This window comes from Paroedura picta, chromosome 4, assembly GCF_049243985.1.
Source record: "Paroedura picta isolate Pp20150507F chromosome 4, Ppicta_v3.0, whole genome shotgun sequence".
Lineage (NCBI taxonomy): Eukaryota > Metazoa > Chordata > Lepidosauria > Squamata > Gekkonidae > Paroedura > Paroedura picta.
Window position 1 is genome coordinate 33,982,437 of NC_135372.1, and position 21,212 is coordinate 34,003,648.

At 45.8% G+C, this 21,212-nt stretch overlaps 1 protein-coding gene across 2 annotated transcripts; it reads left to right on the forward strand.

Annotated features, from left to right (window-relative positions):
- The first annotated feature begins 20 nt into the window (after positions 1-20).
- Positions 21-15,235, forward strand: LRRC52 (leucine rich repeat containing 52). Of its 2 annotated transcripts, XM_077336275.1 has the most exons (3): positions 21-484; positions 8,516-9,588; positions 14,499-15,235. In XM_077336275.1, exons 2-3 carry the CDS (start codon positions 8,889-8,891, stop codon positions 14,747-14,749), a joined length of 951 nt encoding a protein of 316 aa, XP_077192390.1. In that variant the 5' UTR covers positions 21-484; positions 8,516-8,888; the 3' UTR covers positions 14,750-15,235. The 2 variants fall into 2 exon arrangements, 1 of the variants encoding a protein (XP_077192390.1); XR_013230703.1 differs by lacking the exon at positions 8,516-9,588 and having other exon boundaries at positions 14,499-14,634.
- The last annotated feature ends 5,977 nt before the right edge of the window (positions 15,236-21,212 follow it).

The window sequence follows — 21,212 nt, forward strand, 5'->3', positions numbered from 1 at the left end:
TATTTGGGGATATATATTTTCGTGCATTCTCTTTAAAGCCCTCTTTCACGCGCTCCTGTAAATGAGCTCAAGCCCGCCTTCATCTTTTCAAGGCGCTCCGACAAAGTCATTTTTCATCTTTCATTTTGATCCCTTTTCGCCCAACGGTTTAAACTCCCACTGCAATAGAAGTTGGGTTTTTTAATGAATTTGTGGCATATGTTAACTATTTATTTATTTATTTATTATATTTCTATACCGCCCTCCCCGGAGGCTCAGGGCGGTTTACATTAAACTTATAAACAATACATGGAACAGTCGCATAATAACATTGTGGCCCTTTAATTAGATAGATTGAGCACACCTGTTGGTCAATGGCAGACAGCTTTAAATATGTTTGAGTTCACGCTTTCATTGGGGACTCCTATGAACGGATCCCACAGAGCAGCAGCCTAGTGATACTATGAAATTGACCATTATTGTGATAAGCCATCCATATACTGAGGTATGTCATGAATTTATGTTGTATAAAAAGTTCTCATTAGATTTGTCATTTAGTATAGTTAATATATATTTGCTTTACTGTTTGTTGGAGTAATCACTGAGGCAGCTCCTGGTAAACGGGTTTATGACTTGAGACCCCATTTTGATTACTCACGATATTGCAGCAAACCACACAGAGAATACTCTGAAGTTTGAAGAATTTATTCATCAGCCTTTCGATTTCCTTTGTTTCTTTGCCTTAGTCTACAGGTGGGGCCTGGGGATTCCCTGGAATGGCAGCTCATCTCCAGAGATCAGTTCTCCTCCAGATATCCATGGACTACAATTCCCATGAGCCAGCAAACGCTGGCAGGGGCTCATGGGGATTGTAGTCCATGAACATCTGGAGGACCACAGGTTGACTACCCCTGCCCTAAAGGATGCTTTGGAGGATGGACTTCGTGGCATCATACCCCACTGAGAACTCTACCCTCCCCAAGCCCCATCCCCAAATCTCCAGGAATCTCCCAACCTGGGTCTGACAGCCCTTCCTCCACAGGTGGCTATGGGAAACCTAGCAACCCTATTAACTAAACAGCTGCCTCTTTCATTGTAAACACCTGAAGTGTTTAGAATCCTGGAGAGTGGCTGCCAATCAGACCTAGATGACCTAAGTGCCTGAGTTTGTATGTGGCCTTTTAAATAAGAGTCTCTTGTTTGGTGTTAGAGCCTACGCCTTACATGCAGAAAGCCCTAGTTTCAATTGCTAGTTAAACAGGACAGGTGGGCATTGATGTGAAGGCCACAGTGAACTACCAATCAGAGGCTCTGAAAGGTTGGGGACCTTTGTCATAGCCCCATATACATAGGGAAGTATAGCTGTGTGTCCCATGTGCAGAAAAAAGATGTATATGCTGAACTGAGTAACATGGAGTTGTTCAGCCATCACCATCAGTTGCTTGGTTGCTTCCCTGGCAGCTGACACCCTAATGCAGGCTTTCTCAACCAGGGTTTTGTGAGAACCATGTACATGTATACATGCAAACTCTGGAGTTTTTTGATGGCAATGGGTAGGAGTTAATTAAATTTTTGCCTATTTTTTAAATTTGTTAAACATTTAGCAGATGATGTGACCATATATGGTCAACTCACCCACCCCCTCCCAAAATTGCCAATGATGGGGTGGGCACCCAGGTGGGCTTGAACACAGCTGTGTTTCCCAATCATATATTCTACATAATGTTGCCACTTCTGGGGTATCTTGAAGCCTGGAAAAGGTTTCAGAGGTTCCCCAATGGTAAAAAAGCTGAGAAAGGCTGTCCTAATGGGTAGTCAAGGGTAGGGCTTCCAGGGAAGGTCTGCCAGTGAAGTATGCTATTGATACCCTTGAAGACAATGGATTAGACTAGAATAACTGTGACAAGGAGAGTTTGCATATGTGTTTGTGTGTGTAATCACAAGTTAAAGAATACTAATTTATAAATATGCAACACATGTCTCAAAAACAAGCAGGTTCAGAAAACAAGAAATGCTAACTTAACTATCTAACACAATGAAAGGTTGCATTTGATGGCACATCCTTACATTCCAGTAGTCTCAGCCCTTAGTTTAAGCTTTCTCTACATCTGTGAACAGGCAGATCATAGTTGAGACCTTGTGCTGTCAGAATCCAAGTAGCTAGCTGAATTCCTAATTCCTTGGCCAGTTATAGTTTTTGCCCACTGGGGTCTGGTGGGTATAATGAATCAGACCACATTCTGGCTAGAACCTTCTAGAAGATGACCTCACTATTCTTGGCTCTCCCCCTCCTATCAGGGCTCGTAAATTTTCACGTAGAGCCAATTAGCCCATTCCATACTTTGGCCTTGAAGAGAAGAGGCCTGTAGGCAGCTGAGCCCAATTAGGAACACTGGCAAGATGGAACCAGTTAGCAACTACAGCCATTAACTCTTGAGGTGAAGAATAAAAGGGTGCTTTGCCTCGCACTCTCCATAGGACTCTCCATCGTTAGGCTCAGTCATAATACTGGATTGGATTTAGTGGTTGCCTGAATACTGGGGACACAGACTTATCCTTGCTATTTATTTATTTACTTACTTATTTGCCTGTTTATTTTATTGTTTAGACTTATTTCACGCCACTGCTGGCAAGCCGGCTCATGGCAGGTTACATAGTAAAATCCCACATACAGTAAAACCCCATTAAAACCCATTAAAATTAACATTCACCCAGCAACAACACAGCATGGTGGTAAAAAATATTTAGGCTACAACTAGGTCATGCAGTTACAGCTTCAAGGACCACTTTCTTTCATCTATCCCCTGCCTTTCTTCCCAAAGAGGATGCAAAGTACCTGATGTCAGATTCCTTTCCTCCACTATAGTCTCACAACAATCCTGCAAGGTAGGTTAGTCTGAGATTGTGAGCCTGGCAGACAGCCATCTAGCAAAGTGGTGATTCATGCCTAGGGCTTCCAGATCCTTGTTCAGCACTAACCACGGCTCCTTGTCACATTTCCTTAACTCCTATAGGCAGTTGTGAAAGACCTCCATACTTGAGAGGAGACGGGTGGAACGTAATGGCTCAGTTTCATTGAATTACTCTTGACATTCCATGATTAAGGGCACATCTGCCTATTAATCCTCAATCTTGGCACATTTATTTCCTTCAGTGTGCCCCTCCCCCAAGAATTATACCCAAACAAATGAGAACCTCATATGCCAGTTTGGTGTAGCGGTTAGGAGTGTGGACTTCTAATCTGGCATGCCGAGTTCGATTCTGCACTCCCCCACATGCAGCCAGCTGGGTGACCTTGGGCTCACCACAGCACTGATAAAACTGTTCTGACTGAGCAGTGATATCAGGGCTCTCTCAGCCTCACCCACCCCACAGGGTGTCTGTTGTGGGGAGAGGAAAGGGAAGGCAACTGTAAGCCGCTTTGAGACTCCTTTGGTAGAGAAAAGCAGCATATAAGAAGCTTCTTCTTCTTCTAAACTGGTTATTCCTGTTTGGTCCCAGAATCTGTTAAACATCTCCATTAGGCAGTATGCTAATTCACTACTCACCCTCTACCTATATGTATGGACTGGTCATTCCTAGTTCATTGTATCTGAGGAAGTACATATGCACATGAAAGCTTACACCTTGAATGAAACTTAGTTGGTGTTAAACTAGACGCAACTGGCGCAAATGGACCTCGGCTTTGTTCTGCTGCTCCAGACCAATACAGCTATCCACTTGAACCTACAATAAGGAGAATTATTTCCCAAATAACCAGTAAAGTAACATGCTCCAAAACAGATCAAATTGAGAGTCCTGTTCATGTTATATCTGATGAAGTGTGTATGCACACAAAAGCTCATACCAAATAAAAATTTGTTGGTGTTAAAGGTGCCACTGGACTCTAAATTTGTTCTTCTGGTTCAGGCCAACACCACTACCCTCTTGAATCATGCTCATAACAGTACTAGATTAATATAGCCACAAGGTGTCAGTATTGGATTACCTGTTCCAGTTCACATTGGCCTGGATGTCAGCAGGTGGGAGAATTTCTAGATTTTTTTTTTCTTTCAGCACAGGAGCATTTAGACAAACTGGATCCAGCCAGCTTTTTCACTCAGTCATGCCTAATTCACTTCCTTATTACAGTCCCCGTCCCTAGTGGCTTTTCTCTATGCAGGTCCCGTGGCCTCGTGCACATTCTTTTGGGAGGTCAAAAGAGTCCCTTTCCTTATTTTTTTACCAGTGGAAAGCTGGTTGGGATCCAACCCATAATTTGGAACCAGGCTTGGAGGGGGGAGCAATGTATGACACCCAGCCATCTAGACACCGCTCCCCTTTGAATTGGACCTTATTTGAGACACTATTAGGGGCGATCCTAAACAATGGGCTTAGAAGGGTTCAGTGTAACTTCTTGTTAGGAGTGCAGTGTAAGAACCAGAGTGTAGGTTTCATGTGTCATGGACACACCATAAAGGGCCTTTCTAGTCCCTTCCCTAGTGTTGGGAAGTATTCCCAAATGGATAGTATTTAGGGTTACCAACTCTGGGCTAGGAAGTTCCTGGAAATTTGGGAGTAAAGTCTAGGAAGCGTGGGGTTTAGGGAACGGAAGTGTTAACTCTGTAGGTTCTGAGGTAGACCTCGACACCAGTAGTGATTTGAGCTCTTTATTAAGACCCCAACATAGTACGAGTAGTAATAAACTGGACCAGCAAACCCCTGCAGAACCCCAGTTGATATACAGTAGCAGACAAAGGTTCTTCCCGCCTATGCATCCTATTGGTCAGGTTAAGTTCAAATTGACTGGATCTGGCACGTGGGATCTAGCTGCACATTGGTCATTTACACTGCCCGCTTCGATCCTGCCTCAGATATCAAGCTTGGTCCTTGGCAGAATCAGAAACACAACAGGAAGGACCACAGAAAGGTATAATGCCACAGAGTCCACCTTTTGAAAGAGCCATTTCCTCCAATGGATATGATCCCATAATCTAGACATTCCAGAAGATATCCAGGCCCCACCTGGAGGTTGGGAAATACCTGGAGATTTGGGGTAGCAGACCCAGGGAAAGATGAGGTTGGGAGAGGGGAGGGATCTCAGCTGTGTATAAAACTATAGAGTCCTCCAAAGCAGCCATTTTCTCTAGAGGAACTTGATCATCTCAGCTTTAAGAACCTAACAAGTGGAACGCCTACATTACTGACAAATCTAGGAAGCTGATGAATCAGGAAAGTATCGATACCATCAAATGAGTAATTAATGATAAGGTCAGAGATTTTGCTTTTATAGCCAAACTAACCTTGTAAATAGAAGGCCGTTAAAAGAATTTAAACTGGGATATTTTCTTAGAATTTGTTGATAAGTAGATTTTGAATGTCATATTATTGTAATGATAATAACATAATAAATGTGGATATTTCTAATAGAGGAAGATGCCAGGGAGTCTTAAAGAATTCTTTTCAATTCTTTAATTTCTTTTTTTCTGTATCATATTAAACTTACAACAATCTTTTAAAAACAAGTAATTAGTGTATGTATGTAATAATGTTATAGCCACAGGCCTTAATATACAAATTATTACAACAGTAAAATGTAGTCAAAATACTGAAAGAAAATTGCAATGGTAAAAATACGAAGCAAAACCTAGCCGCAAAGGAGTGAAGATGCAGACTTACATACTTTAAGAATTAACAAAGGATAAATTATGAATCATGAACCTGGGCAAAAGTTAGGGGCGTTACTGGCTAAATTATTGGGAACATTTCAAACTTTATTTTGAAACACACTGCAACTGTGAGAAGGGTGGAAAAGCTGGAACGGTTTGACAGTGAAAGTCACCAGGTCAAATCAAAACTTCAGAGTAACTATTGAAGAATGAAAGCTTCTTGTATGTACCTTCATCGTATCCCAGGTTATATTTCTCAGAAATGGGTTTATAGGAGGCTGTTGTGTATGGGGAGGGGGGAAGCAAAAATGCACAAGATTGACGTGGCTCAGAGGCTGCAGATCCCTGCCGCATGAGAGCTACCCCTGCTGCTGGGTTCCCTTCCTGGGGACCCCCAGCCTGCAGCCTTTCCAGGTCCTGGGGGGAGGGAGAGGCCATCCACAGGGTTCTTCCATCCTACACACACCCCAATCTATCTCCCGTTGTATTCCTGAATGCAACAGGCTTGGCCCCTAGTTCTTATATATTACAAAGTTACATAGGAGCTTCACCATGAAGTCTTAATCACCCAGCAAACCCTAAATTTTACTGTATTAGTGCATTTCTAAACAACCTGACCACTGAGGAAGACCCTTTGGGTCAAAATGCACTTGGTCTCAACTCCATGTATTATTGAATATTGTAATACACAGTATGTTATCATGATTTATTGGTGATTTTAATTTCTAATATGTGCACTTTATTGTAATAAATATTTGAATTTTAAACTTTCCTCCAGCTCAACCTCTAGGTTCCTAGCTTCTGAGAACTGACAAGATGGGCTAGCCATCCTGGTCAAGGTAGTATCGTATGGACAGGACATTGTTTTCTGAAGCAAAATGCAAGTTCTGTTCCCTCTCACGAGAGGAAGAGCTGTATTTTTTATATCCTGCTTTTCACTGCCTGAAGGAATCCTAAAGTGGCTCACAAACACATTTCCCTTCTCCTCCCCCCAAGAGATACCTGTGAGGTAGGTGGGGCTGAGAGAGCCCTAAGAGAACTGCTGTGGGAGAACAGTCCTGAGAGAACTGTGACTGTCTCAAGGTCACCCAGCTGGACTGGGAGAAGTAAACCCAGTTCTCTGCATTACAATCCCCCACTCTTTAACCATGCTAGCTCTCGAGGCTTGCCTGCTCCATCAATCCTGAATATGGTATTTACCATTTATTTAAGCAATTTTATCCACTTTTCTCCCCAAGGGGCACACAAAGCAGCTTTTAAAAAAACACTAAAATGCAGTAAACAATTTAAATCAGCCTTTCTCAACTATTTTTTTTTACTGTTGAGAAACCCCTGAAACATTCTTCAGGCTTCAAGAAAGCCCAGAAGTGGTGCGATGGTGCAGAATATGGTTGGGAAGCAGAGCTGTGGACATGCCCATCAGGAGCCCCTCCCCTCCCCACCTCCTCCAGCCCCGTCATTGACCATTTTGGGCTGGGGGGGGGGGTCGACATGACTATATATGGTCATCTCACCCAATACATGTAATAAGTCTGGGGATCCGGTAGACACAGACTACAAGCTGTAGTCTTCAAAAAAACAGCTCTTTTATCGAATCCAAGCACGAACTAGAACACTGAATGCAGAACAGCAGAACACAATGACTTAAATTCATTTGTACAAGTTCACCAAGGAACCTGATTGGTCCTTAACAGAAGCAGTTCATTGGTCCATAAGTTCCTGTAATATTGTCTCTGATTGGCTGAATTACAATCCTTCGTTAGTGTAGTAACATTAGCACCATGGAGTTCACATACATAACAGAATGGTTAACAAATTAAAAAATATATATTAAAAATTAATTAACTTCCACCTATTCGGGAAACCCTTCCAGGGCTGTCCCAAAAACCTGGTTCAGAAAGCCTGGTTTAAGCTAACAAAAAGCTTATTAAATAGATGGAGGGTGGGAGAGACACAAATCCATATCCTTGTTCAGCTCATGTATGAGGCTCACAACATTGGCCCCCACTCAAGCTTCTCTACCTCCAAGCCGAGGAGAAACAAACTCCTCCCCACGCAAAGCCAGTGGCATGGCAGGAAGCTTCCTGTTGCTTTCCAAGAACCCTGGCCAGGGATGAATGGAAGGAAGGAAGGAAGGAAGGAAGGAAGGAAGGAAGGAAGGAAGGAAGGAAGGAAGGAAGGAAGACTCTCCCAGGTTGCTCTGTTTCTTTGATCTCTCTACCAGCAACACTTTGGTTTCTCTTTGTAAAATACACTGAATTCTAGGGTAGTGATCCCCAACCTGTGGGCCGTAGACCACATGTGGTCCGTCAACTAATTGGAGGTGGGCTGCGAAGGACACCATCTCCCCCCCCAGGCCCTTTACTTCCCCCCCCCCGGCCCTTTACAACACACTTCGGGTGTAATTGTCTCCCATCACTCCCAGATGGGACTATCTTGTTGCAGAGAAACAAGCTCAGGGTTCCCATTGATTTGTCATTGTCATGAGTTAAAATTTCCATGAAAATAAAAAGATCCTTATGTTCATTGTTGTGGCGTGTCTATATCTTATTTTGAAGGGATGTTTAGACATTACCATAGTGATCAGAGAGCGTTAGGGCAGTGGTTGAGAGTAGAGGAGTAAACTACCCCCCCCCCCACACCGGGCCTCAGTAAAATTGTCAAGCGTTGAGTGGTCCCTGGTGATTAAAAGGTTGGGGACCACTGTTCTAGGGGATTCATTGGCTGTTTTGAGAAAGGATTATCATTGGCTGTATCTGGTTGTGACACAGATGTAACAGAACTGATTTTTGCTATATATTCCCTGTCATGTAAGAAGATCATAGTCTGAGAAAGGGTGCTTGCACCCAAAAGTTCACGCCTTGATTAAATCTTTGTTGGTCTTAAAGGTGCTACTGGACTCTGGTTTTATTAAACTCAAGCAGGATTTTCCCTCCCCCCGTCCCCATATACTCTAAAAGGCATCCAGTTATTTGGAAACTGCAAAGTAGGCACATGTGCCAACCACAAAGACACCTCACTTCAGCCAATACAGAGACAGTGGCAAAACTGTGTCCACTCATGAGTTCCCCAGGGACGTCACCAAGGTGTCAACTGACAGTCAACACGACACGGAGATGCTTCCGGCCTGCGGCTACTCTGCATTTTCCAGCAGATGAGCTTTCTCTCAGCCCCAGATGCCTTCGCTGACAGTTCGCCAGAGGTCTCGGTGAGCAAAGAGCCTGCTAGGAAACAGAGAACCTCAGCTCCCCTCGAGGAGAAATGGCCGCTTGCCCAGAATGGCACGGAGCACAGCTGACAGCAGGGGAGAAGAGGCGCTGCTGGAGATGCCGTGTCCTGCCTCCTTCGAAGAGTCCCAAGGGGATGTGGGTGGTGCTTCTGGTTGGCATCAGCTGTGTGGTGGAAAGTGTGAGCTGCCCAAAGGAATGCACTTGCCAGTATCTGGCCGTGAACTGCACGGGGAAGAGCCTGGAGGAATTTCCATCTGTCATCCCCTTGGACACCCGGCAGCTGGTTTTGGCACAAAACCAACTCCGCTACTTGCCCTCCGTGGAGCTGAACTTCCTTGGCGACTTGATCTACCTCGATTGCAGCGGCAACGCGCTGGGGGAGGACTTGGAGTTCACCTTTGTCAGCATCATCAAGCTGGTCTACTTGGACCTCAGCTTCAACAACCTCACCCAAGTCAATTTTGGGACCTTCTCCCAGCTCAGCAGCCTGGTGGTGCTCAAGCTCTCGGACAACCCCAGCCTGGTGGAGATCGAGAAAGACTCCTTTGCCAACAACACCTGGCTGAGGCACCTGGACGTCAGCCGTTGCGGCCTGGCGTTCATAGACACGAGCACCGTCCGGGACCTGCCCAACTTGAGAAGCCTCGGCCTAAGTGGGAACCCCTGGTTTTGTAACTGCTCTTTTGTGGAACTGTTCAACTGGATGAAAGAGAGCGGGGTGACCTTTCTAGGTGAGTATTTGGGGGCAGCAGCTCCCACCTCACCCACCCTTTCCTACAAAGGCCAAGGCTGGCTGTTGAATTCAATTCAAAGGAAAGCGGATAGGAGCCCACAAGGCCCAAATCCTCCCAATGCCATTGAAGGTCGAATAAAAAGTAGAGTGAATCCTGACTTCCTTTACATACATGCCTACATGCATATAGTGGAGGTGGTCAGAGGTTTTGGTGCCAGAGGTAAGGAAACCTTTATGGCAGCTACTACTACTAGGCTTGTTTGTTCTCAGACAAGACAGCTTCAAAGGGGGAATCCAGTGTGAAATTTCTGGATTACAATCTGTTCCACATAATATATTTCTAGTAAGGCCTTGGAGGAGGAGTGTGTCTCATGGCTCAAGTGCCACTCAGCACTTAACACCCACTCAGAGCGGCTGTCCCACCCCTCAGTGCCTGCTCCTCCAACAGGCTTGCCTGTTTGTCCAGTGGCCAGCCAATCGCCTTCCATCCCCCACCCCTGACCACCCCCTCCTCCTCCCACTTCCCTCTGAGGTTTGGAGGCTGCAGATCCTTGCTGTGTGAGAGCTGCCTCTGTTGGTGAGTTCCCTGCCCGAGGGCCTCCAGCCTGCAGCCTTTGCAGGTCCTGGGGGGGGAGGGAGAGGCCATCCACAGAGTTCTTCCACCCACCCCCAATCTAGCACCTGTTGTATTCCTGAATGCAACAGCCCCTAGTCAGTGGAATAAACTAGAGTAGGAGGCAGCTATCCCATGTTTTCTAGCATAGGCCTATCCAGGGGAACTAGTTCCGGACAGCATGCCCTACCCTCCTGCTTCAGCCGCACACAGTTGTTGTTCAAGAGCACCGACAGCTCTTGGGGTATCGAAATAAAAACACATCATGCTCTTAAAATAGCATGCTTTCTTGGATGCTTAATTCTGAACATATCAGAGTGCAGGCCTTTCTACTGAAATCTCTTGCACCTGCCATTTAATCTGGAACAGCACCTGCCTGTTGAAGAAACAGACGTAGAATATAGAGGACAGTTTTGGGAAGAGCCATAGCTCAGTCGTGGAGCATCGGCTTTGGATGCCGAAAATCCCAGGTTTGATCCCTGGCACCTCTAGCTGAAAAACGAATCAGGCAGTGGGTGATATAAGAAAACCTTGCCCCTGAGAGCTGCTGGCAACCACAGTGAAGACCCATATATCCTGCTTGCACATGTGGGCCTCTGTTTGCGAGAAAGAGCCAACACAGGGTTACTTGCAGTTGAAACCAGGGATTAGATTTACAGGGGTAGTCAAACTGCGGCCCTCTAGATGTCCATGGACTACAATTCCCAGGAGCCCCTGCCAGCGAATGCTAGCAGGGGCTTGTGGGAATTGTAGTCCATGGACATCTGGAGGGCCACAGTTTGACTACCCCTGGATTAGAACATGAGAATTACTCAAGTGAGTGCCAGCTTGGTGTAGTGGTTAAAGAGGGACGGCCTCTAATCTGGCAAACCAGGTTTGGTTCTCAGCCTATCGTCCACACGCAGCCAGCTGGGTGACCTTGGGCCAGTCGTGGTTCTGTCTCAGAGCTCTCAGCCCCACCTCCCTCAGAGGTTGTCTGTTGTGGGGGAGGAAGGGAAGGTGCTTTGAGACTCCCTTGGGTACTAAAAAGTGAGGTACAAAAAACCCAGCTCCTCCTCCTCTTCCTGTACATATAAAAATGTGTTTCACTTCTGTACAGGACTAATATTGACCTTGAGAGATCCGTTGTACAGCACAGGATTAGACAATTTTACGTGTCTCACTTCTGGTGGGGGTCCCGACACAAGTGACAAATCATTGGCTGTTGGCAGTCATTGGCCTTCACATTTTCTTCTTCCCCTTCCTTTGGCAATGAGCACACGCCACTCCTCCCCTGGCAAATCCAGTGACATGGCAGGAAGCTTCCTGTTGCTTTCCAAGAACCCTGGCCAGGGATGAATGGAAGGTGAAGAGGTGAAAGGAAGGCTCAGCTCTCCCAGGTTGCTCTGTTTCTCAACTCTCCCCTTGCAGCTTTGCAACACGTTGCGCGTGAAGCAGACACATGGTTTTTGCCGTTTCTCTGGGCCTTTTGTGAGAGCCGTGGTTAAACTTTAATGCTCGGCGTAACCTTATCGGGTGGCCCGGCTCCTGTTTCCTCTTGGAAGCGAAATAAGACACACCTTCTTCCATGTCAGTCGCCGACACGAGATGGCCTCGATAAAGTGCAGCCTCAACTGGAGCACTCCTGGCTACTTTGTGTGAGTCGATTGTCCAGGGGTCTTAGAATCATAGAGTTGGAAGGGACCTCCTGGGTCATCTAGTCCAACCCCCTGCACTGTGCAGGACACTCACATCCCAATCGCTCATTCACTAACCTGCCAGCTGGCTTCATACCCCAAGGGTGGATCAGGGATCCAATGTGAGTCCTGCTGCTCGGTTCCTCTTCATGCAATTCTTGATTCAGATGGGCATAGCGTGCTGAGAATGTCCTTTTTGCATCATTTAATGCAAGGGTAGTCAAACTGCGGCCTTCCAGATGTCCACGGACTACAATTCCCATGAGCCCCTGCCAGCGAATGCTGGCAGGGGCTCATGGGAATTGTAGTCAGTGGACATCTGGAGGGCCGCAGTTTGACTACCCCTGATTTAATGTGTCATTGCCTTCTGCAATGTTAGAAGGTAAATTGAAGAAGATGCCTAGAGAGGAGAGATTTTGCCCCTGCAAGTCAGGGGAGATAGAAACAATCGATTATGTTTTCTTTAGGTGCCCCTTTTATATCTATGCCCATCAGAAGACTATCTGTCTTCTTCTGAAGGAGTCTGTTTTTGATTTGGAAGCAGGTTGGCTGAGGAACTTTCTCTCTGGGATAGCCCCCAACTCACTAAGATGGCAAAATTCTGTGCAACAGCAATGAAATCAGGTCAATTCAATACAAATTCTTAAATGATTTTAAGTCACGTCAATTAAATACAAATTCCTAAATGATTTTAAACAACAGCCATTTTTAATAATTTTATTAATTTTTACAAAATATTATTCTTTACTGAGGTAAATTTTTTTCTTAACTGTTTTTAAACAATTTCTTCTTAATCTGTTTAAATGCTCTCTCCTATTCTTAGTTCTTCTCAGGCTTGTTCTTTTTCCATCTGTTTATGAGTGTTTATTACATTATAATTTCTTGAACTATTTGTAATTTTAATTATATGCTAAACAACATTTTTTTATACAATTCTGTGTTTTGTATTTTTATTTTTGCTAGACAGCTATAATAAATGAACCTGACTTGGACAAGGCGCTAACACGCCTTGCTTCAGTTCTGTTTTTATGGACTTCCAGTTTGTTCTACAACCCAAACACTATTGCATTGTTTCCTGAATGTCCCTTCATCTTGACTGGCCTACTTCACAGGGTTGTCGTGAGGAGAAAACGGAGGCAAGGAAAATGATGTAAAGCCACTTTGGATGGGATATAAATGAAATAGAGCAATCCTGTCAGATCTCTCTCAGCCCCACCGACAACATAGGGCATCTGTTGTGGGGAGAGAAAGGACAAGGTGATTGAAAATCACTTTGGGGGCCTCGTCTTGTAGAGAAAAGTGGGGTATCAAAAACAGCTCTTCTTCTTGGCTCAGTGTAATCTGCCTCAACTCGAAGTGACAAAGGCAGACAGTAAATAACATAAATGAACAAATAAAGTTGTGGAGAATCCTCCCCACTGTGCCATTTTCCTGAGCAAAGCTGTCCTCAGAGGACTATTGAGCACACTGCAGAAAGCCGTGTGGGTTTTGGCAGTGAGAAGTGGCAAAATTCAAATTTACCTACAGTAGAAAACTGCATTGTCAGGTTGTTAGAATTGGCTGAAATGGCTAAGCTTCCTGCTTTGGGTAGATAAAAATCAACATCTCCTTTTGTGACACGATGGAAAACTTTTATTGACTTTTTATAGGGACAGGGCGGAAACCGGATAGACAGTTTGCGGCCTTGAAGAGTAAACAATGTAGATCTTTGAGTATGTACAACCTTAACGAAAAGGGACTAAGGATTAGAAAGTTTTAAATCAGTAGAGGTGAAGTAAAATAACATTGCAACAATATCGACTAACGTAATCCAGCATTGTAATGTAAAAGATATAAGATGTCTGTGCTTTGTTCTTTTCCTTATAATTTCTTTCTTAACTGTCCTATATTAAAAATCAAAACTTTTATTGGGGAAAAAAACAAACAAAAAGAGAGCCACGTGTATTTTAAATTGTCCCACCAGAAGTATTTCTGTTCAGGAAACAGGCATGGAACAGTAGATTTTAGGGCCGGCCTTTACAGAGAGCCAGTTTGGTATAGTGGTTAGGAGTGCGGACTTCTAATCTGGCATGCCAGTTTCGATTCTGCACCCCCCCCCCACATGCAGCCAGCTGGGTGACCTTGGGCTTGCCACGGCACTGATAAAACTGTTCTGACCGAGCAGTGATATCAGCGCTCTCTCAGCCTCACCCACCCCACAGGGTGTCTGTTGTGGGGAGAGGAATGGGAAGGCTACTGTAAGCCGCTTTGAGCCTCCTTCGGGTAGGGAAAAGCGGCATATAAGAACCAACTCTTCTTCTTCTTCTTCTACAGCTGTTTCAGCACTTGCGAAAAGGCACAACAGGGGAACAAGTTGGCCTGGTTCTGCTCTGTGAGCCCCCCTGGTACTTTTAAGTAGCCCAAACTCACCCTCAAAAGTGGTGTCCGCACCCATGAGTCAGTCCCATGGATGCCACAGCATCTAGCCTATCCCTTACAAGCAAACCAGTAACGGGAGGCTAAGTTATGGACCAGACCAAAAGAATGTCTGATGAGGTCGTGGGCAATCATTCATAGACTGATCGGGATGTCTTTCAGTACAAGCCAAGGCTTGTTTTCATCCCTGTGTTTCCTCCACAGATGCGGACAACACCACCTGCTACAGCCCAGCTTTCATGCATGGCTTGGGAATGCTGGAAGAGGGCCCAGAAAAGCTCCATTACAAGTGCTACATCCATTTTGACGACCGAGATTATCTTTTCCTGGGCCTGATCGGCTTCTGCATCTTCTCAGCCGGCACGGTGTTGGCCTGGCTCCTGGGAGTTTGTGCAGTCATCTATGAATTCTTGACCGCCTCCGATGAGGATGAAGAAGATGTGGAGGAAGACTAAACAGCCCACCAGACATTTCTGCATGGCTGAAAGTACAAATAGGTGGGTTTTTTGATGGAATGGCCTGGATGTCTCGCAAGACCAGGAAGATGGTGAGCGGTGGCCGCTGGGATGGGGCCATCCGTTCTAAATAGCGAGAAACGAAACAGAATTTGCGTTGGTCATTCTCCAACTGTTTGAAAGCTGGGAGTGGAAATTGGAAAGATCAGACACTGCAGCCAAAACGTCTTACTTCTTCCAAAGACATGCCATCTTGGGAAAATCTGAACTATGTGCTAATGTGCTATATTGTTAAAGAAATTGGCCCTGTTATGAGGGCAATGAATGAGAGCTCCCTTATGGCCAACTCTGGTGACCCTATAAAGTCCAAATGTACACTCAACACTAGCTCAGTTCTGCTATGGCCTGTTTTTTGACAACATTCCTATGCTAATGAAAGTGATGATGCAGCTTTGCTAGCTTGAACCTGGCCGGGGCTTTTGGGAATTGGAGTCCATGGACATTTGGAGAACTACAGTTTGGCCTTTAAATTTTAAAGGGACTGCAGAAGACAACCTGAAAAACAGCTGCATGAGGGGAAGTTTAAAGGGACTGCAGAAGACAGCCCCAAACAGCTAAGCAGCAGGGAGCAACATGCTCCCTCTGCAGTTCATCTGTTTTGGAGGCATTCTATAAACCTCATTTAAAGATACCACGTTCCCTTTCAATGGGGTTTGCAGGGCTACGAACCACAAATCTCATTTGTGGTTCAGCCACAACTGCATATGGGATTGCATTTTCCTGGTTCATGCCCATTGACTTCAAATTTTCACAGATCTCTTGTTTATTTTGATGTGCTTTTTGATAGATTTTGTGCAGTTGGAATACACACACAGAGACACACACACACATATATACATACATATCCCAATTACACGCATTCTAAGCATCCACAATGATCATCTACGGCTGCAGTCCTTAGAGCACTTTCCTCTGAGCTTTATTATTCTGTATACAATCCTCTTTGAATACATCCGGGGCAGTTCATAACAACAGGATAAAACCATCAATCAACCAATTAATTAGCACAGTTAATTCATTAATTAGCACATTAATTAGCACAATTAACAAGCACAGATCCATACCTGGTTTCAACATCCAAAGTAACGGGTCCTTGTAGATTGAAGAACAAAGCTTCATGAACAAAAATATTTTTAAATGGTGCAAGACAGCTGAATACACATGAAGCTGCCTTACACTGGATCAGAACAGTGGTCCATCAAGTGAGCACTGTCTACTCTGCCTGACCGCAGCTATCCATGGTCTCAGGCAGAGGTCTTTCACATCACCTCCCATCTGCCCCTTTGAACTGGAGATGCCAGGGATTGAATCCTGGACCATCTGAGCCTCCGGGGAGGGCGGTATATAAGTATGATAAATAAATAAATAAATAAATCTGCAATCAACGCAGGGATTGAACCTGGCACCTTATTATTATTATTATTATTATTATTATTATTATTATTATTATTATTATTATTATTATTATTATTATTATTTAATTTTTAGACCGCCCTTCTCCAAATAGGTCTCAGGGCGGTTTACAACATAAATAGTTAAAACACAATAAAATCCCCATAAAAACCCCAATTAACATCAACAAAAGTTACATATAACATATAAGCGGCGGTGGTCACAATTCTGATATTAGTTACCTGAGTTCCCCCCAAGTTCAGCCTGGTGGGGAGAATAATATTCAGAAGACGATGGCACCAATACAATAGATCTAACAATGATCTCGATGTTAGAGATCTCAATATTGGAGGGGATCCTCTGATGGATTTGTGGGAGAGCTGCCCTGGCCTCAACCATATGCCTGGGAGAAGAGCTCCGTCTTACAGGCCCTGCGGAAAGCTGGTAGATCCCGCAGGGCCCTTAGCTCTTCTGGGAGCTCATTCCACCAGGTTGGGGCCAGGACTGAAAAGGCCCTGGCCCGGGTCGAGGCCAGGCGAACATCCGGTGGGCCCGGGACAACCAGTAAATTTATACCCGCAGAGCAGAGTGCCCTGCGGGGGGCATAAGCAACCAAGCAGTCCCGCAGGTAGACGGGACCCAGGCCGCGTATAGCCTTAAAGGTCAATACCAACACCTTGAATCTGATTCGGAAACAGACTGGTAACCAGTGCATTATACATTTTACAACCAGTGCATTCTACCTTCTACATTGAAAGCTCTTCTACTGTGCCACAGCCCCTCCCTAAACTGAGGGGCAAGAGAAAAAATTGAGTTAGGACTCTTTTCTCTCAGGGGCCAGGCCGGGAATGTCACTGTTTTACTCTTTGTGAAACACAAGTCATTCTGTTGCTGCTTCCTTGACCTCTGCAAATTGGAAAATATTACCCTTCCCGCAAAAGCTTTTCCTCTTTCCTCCCTGTTTTCCTATTAGTTAGCTCTAGCTTGTGTGTTTATTGTGACCATTTTGTTTTACTCTGTCCTTTTAATAAACACCTCTCCAGTTGAACTCTGTCTGTTTCATTTGAGAGTTCTCTTAAGGCAGTGGTTCAACTTGGGGGTCGGGACCCCTTTGGGGGTTGAATGACCCTTTCACAGGGGTCGTGGCAGGGCAAGCAGCTTGTTTGGGGGGGTGCCATCCACACAACAGCCTTGTGGGGTAGATCGAGATAGAGCAGTAGAAAAGAGCAAGATCGGCATGGTGGGACAAGAGACAGAGCTGAACTGAAAAACCCGGGGGGGGGGGGGAAACAATTTATATACAATCACATGAACAATAGATCTTTGCACCATTTGGTCAATTTCGGTTTAATTTGTGTGAAAGAACGCTTGCGTAATTTTATGGTTTGCCGTCACCCCAACATGAGGAACTGTATTAAAGGGTTGCGGTATTAGAAGGTTGAGAACCTTGGTCTTAAGAGGAAAATTCTGGTATACACAGAAGAAGAAAAAGAAGAGTTGTTTTTATATCCCACTTTTCATTGCCTGAAGGAGTCTCAAATCAGCTTACAATCGCCTTTCCTTCCTCTCCCTGCAACGGACACCCTGTGAGGTAAGTGGGACCAAGAGAGCTCTAACAGAACTGCTCTGCCCGAACTGGATGCACACTTTTCTTGGATGCTTTAGGATGCTTTGGGCTGATCCTGCGTTGAGCAGGGGGTTGGACTAGATGGCCTGTATGGCCCCTTCCAACTCTATGATTCTATGATTCTAACTGCACTTATAGAATTGTCATGAGCCAAAGGCCACGCAGCTGGTTGCCTGTGAAGGAGCAGGGAATCAAACCTGGCTTGCCAGGCTGCTAAGAGACCATCTGCCACCGTTCAGCGCAATGTTGGGAATAGGATCTGGGATTAGATCCTATTTAGGTATTGGGGATAGAATCTGGGATTAGATTCACCTTCAGCTGGATGCAGCGGGGTTGCTTATTGTATACTCAAGTTGTTAAAAGCCACGTCGTTCAGTGGAGGAGGAAAGGCGCAACAGTGATGAGATCTGCTTAGGCGCAATGGCGACTTTGAATGGACTTAAGCCACTGTGGCAGAGTGGTTGGAGGGACTGGATGTGGCCTTAAGCAGGTCGTGCTCTTTCAGGCTTCTTGTTGTGAGGTCGAAAGCAATGGGAAAAGATCCTTGCAGAAAGAGCCGGATTGAAAAATGTCACCAGTAGGTGGTTCAGTATTCCTCACCTCAGCACTGCGCTTCAGGAATTACTGCACAATTCCCAGATGTTGTCAGGGCAACGTGCGAATCGGCAGCGCCGCGTGACACAAAAAATTAACGCAGCCTTTGAGTTTGAAGCCATTCTGCTTGAGATTTTGCGGCTTTTAACATCAAAGGGCAGCGTGTCTTCTAGATGGGGCTCAGAGAGGGGGCAGGAATCAGCTAGGCATGGATCCCCGTTCAGCTGACAATCCCCTCTGTGCCAAACAACCAATAATAATAATAAAAGTTATAATAATAATACCCCACTTTTCACTGCCTGAAGGAATCTCAATACAGTTTAGAATTGCTTTCCCTTCCTCTCCCCACAACAGACACCCTATGAGGTAGGTGAGCTGAGAGAGCTCTGACAGGACTGCTCTATGAGAACAGTACTAACAGGACTGTGACTAGCTCAAGGTCACCCAGAGCACTGCATGTGGAGGAGCAGGGAATTAAACCTGGTTTGCCAGATTAGAAGCCAATTTTAACTGCAACACCACGCTTTATTTATATCCCACCTTTCTTCCCCATGGGGAACCATTTTCCTTGCCTCTGTTCTCTCCTCACAACAGTTCTCTGAAGTAGGCCAGGCTGAGTGTGTGTGAATGGCCCAAGGTTATCCAGCGAGTTTCCAGGGCAGAGTGGGGATTTGAACTCAGGTTTTACACTCTAATCCAGTGATCTCAACCTTCCTAATGCCGCGACCATCATGTTGTGGTGACCCACAGCCATAAAATTAAGCAAGCGTTCTTTCACAGAAATTAAACCAAAACTGACCAATGGCGTGAAGATCCATTGTTCATGATTGTATATAAATAGTTTTTTTCCCGGGGTTTCTGTTCATTTCTGCCTCTTGTCCCACCATGCCGATCTCGCTCTTTCCCACTGCTCCAGACTCTATCTCGAACACTCTATCTCGAACCACCCTGAAAGGCTGTTCTGTGGATGGCGCCGCCCTCCCGGCTGAGCTGCTTGCCTTGCCGTGACCCCTGTGAAAGGGTCATTCAACCCCCAAAAGAAAAAGAAGAAGAAGAAGAGTTGGTTCTTATATGCCGCTTTTCCCTACCCGAAGGAGGCTCAAAGCGGCTTACAGTCGCCTTCCCATTCCTCTCCCCACAACAGACACCCTGTGGGGTAGGTGAGGCTGAGAGAGCCCTGATATCACTGCCCGGTCAGAACAGTTTTATCAGTGCCGTGGCGAGCCCAAGGTCACCCAGCTGGCTGCATGTGGGGGAGTGCAGAATCGAACCCGGCATGCCAGATTAGAAGTCCGCACTCCTAACCACTACACCAAACTGGCTCTCAGGTTGAGAACAACCCCCAGGTTGAGAACCACTGGTCTAATCATTACACCACACTGGAACTGTGATCCATCTTTTGTGCTTCTTTTGTGCCTCTGATATAAAATTTAGTAAGCAAACTGTTTGTGGCAGGAAAACCTTCACTAAATGTTGTGTCGGACTGTTCTTTAAGTGCTGTTTAAAATGTTTTCAAACGCACTGAGTACCTTTAATTAAGTACCTTTTAATGCACTTTAATGGCTACCTTTAATGGCGTTCCGTGAGCAGCACTATAGTTACTGTCTGAGAGCCAAGGTTGTGCGATGGTTAAAGAGCAGGGGACCCTAATGTGGAGCGTTGGGCTTGATTCCCCACTCCTCCACATGCAGCCGGCTGGGTGATCTTAGGCTAGTCACACCTCGCTTAAGAGCTGTTCTCAGAGAGCAGTTCTCTCAAAGCTTTCTCAGCCCCACATACTTCACAGGGTGCCTGTTGTAAGGAGAGGAAGAGAAAGGTACTTGTAAACCAAGAAGACCAAGACATTTATTTACAGCCGTTTAGACCAGTGTCACAATCAGTAAACCGCTTTTAGACTCCTTTGGATAGTGAAAAATGAGGGGGGGGGGGAGAACCAGCTCTTCTTCTGTATATCTTTAACACTTTGCTTCACTGTTAAAATATTTGAGCAAAATCCTCCTGGACAGAGACTGTCCGGCCTCCACTTCTGGTCCAGAGGCCAAGCAGGACCACTGACAGAGCTGGCAGTTGGCTGGTGAATGTGCTCCCCCCCCCTTCAAGCCTACTGTGATGGAAACTTCTAACTGATAAGAGCAGGGGTAGTCAAACTGCGGCCCTCCAGATGTCCATGGACTACAATTCCCAGAAGCCCCTGCCAGCATTCGCTGGCAGGGGCCTCTGGGAATTGTAGTCCATGGACATCTGGAGGGCCGCAGTTTGACTACCCCTGGATAAGATTCTGACAGCCCCTGACTGAGACCAGGGAGGCATTTCGAGAGCCACGCGGGGGAGTCTGTGGCCGTACTTCAGCCTTCCTTCGGGGGGGGGGGCCTTTCCCCTCCTGCCTAACAGTTGGGTGCCAGGGAGGCCACCTAAAAGCCGCTTCTCGCTTACAAGACTGCTGTGCACAGAGAGACCTCCTCTTAGGGTCGCCAGCTTCCAAGTGAGGCACTAAAGCTACACAAAACCATGAGCTAGCTCTCGCTCTACCCCACCTCCCGCATGGGGAGTCTGCTATGGGGAGGGGAAGGAAAGGCGACTGTAAACTCCTCTGAGACACCTGAGGCCTGATAGGTGACTGTGGGCCATTTCAGTTCTCACAGAGCTCTCTCCGCCCCACCTCGCTCACAGGGAGAGATGGGGAGAGAAAGGGAAGGCAATTGGACACTGCTTTGAGACACCTGAGGCCTGATGGGTGACTGTGGGCCATTCTCAGTTCTCACAGAGCTCTCACAGCCCCACATGTCTCAC

Excerpts from the sequence above, each read along its gene's own strand:
- LRRC52 (XM_077336275.1), top strand. The coding sequence starts at position 8,889 with ATGGCCGCTTGCCCAGAATGGCACGGAGCACAGCTGACAGCAGGGGAG. Across the intron at positions 9,589-14,498 it reads GAGCGGGGTGACCTTTCTAG|ATGCGGACAACACCACCTGC; the intron begins GTGAGTATTTGG and ends TTTCCTCCACAG.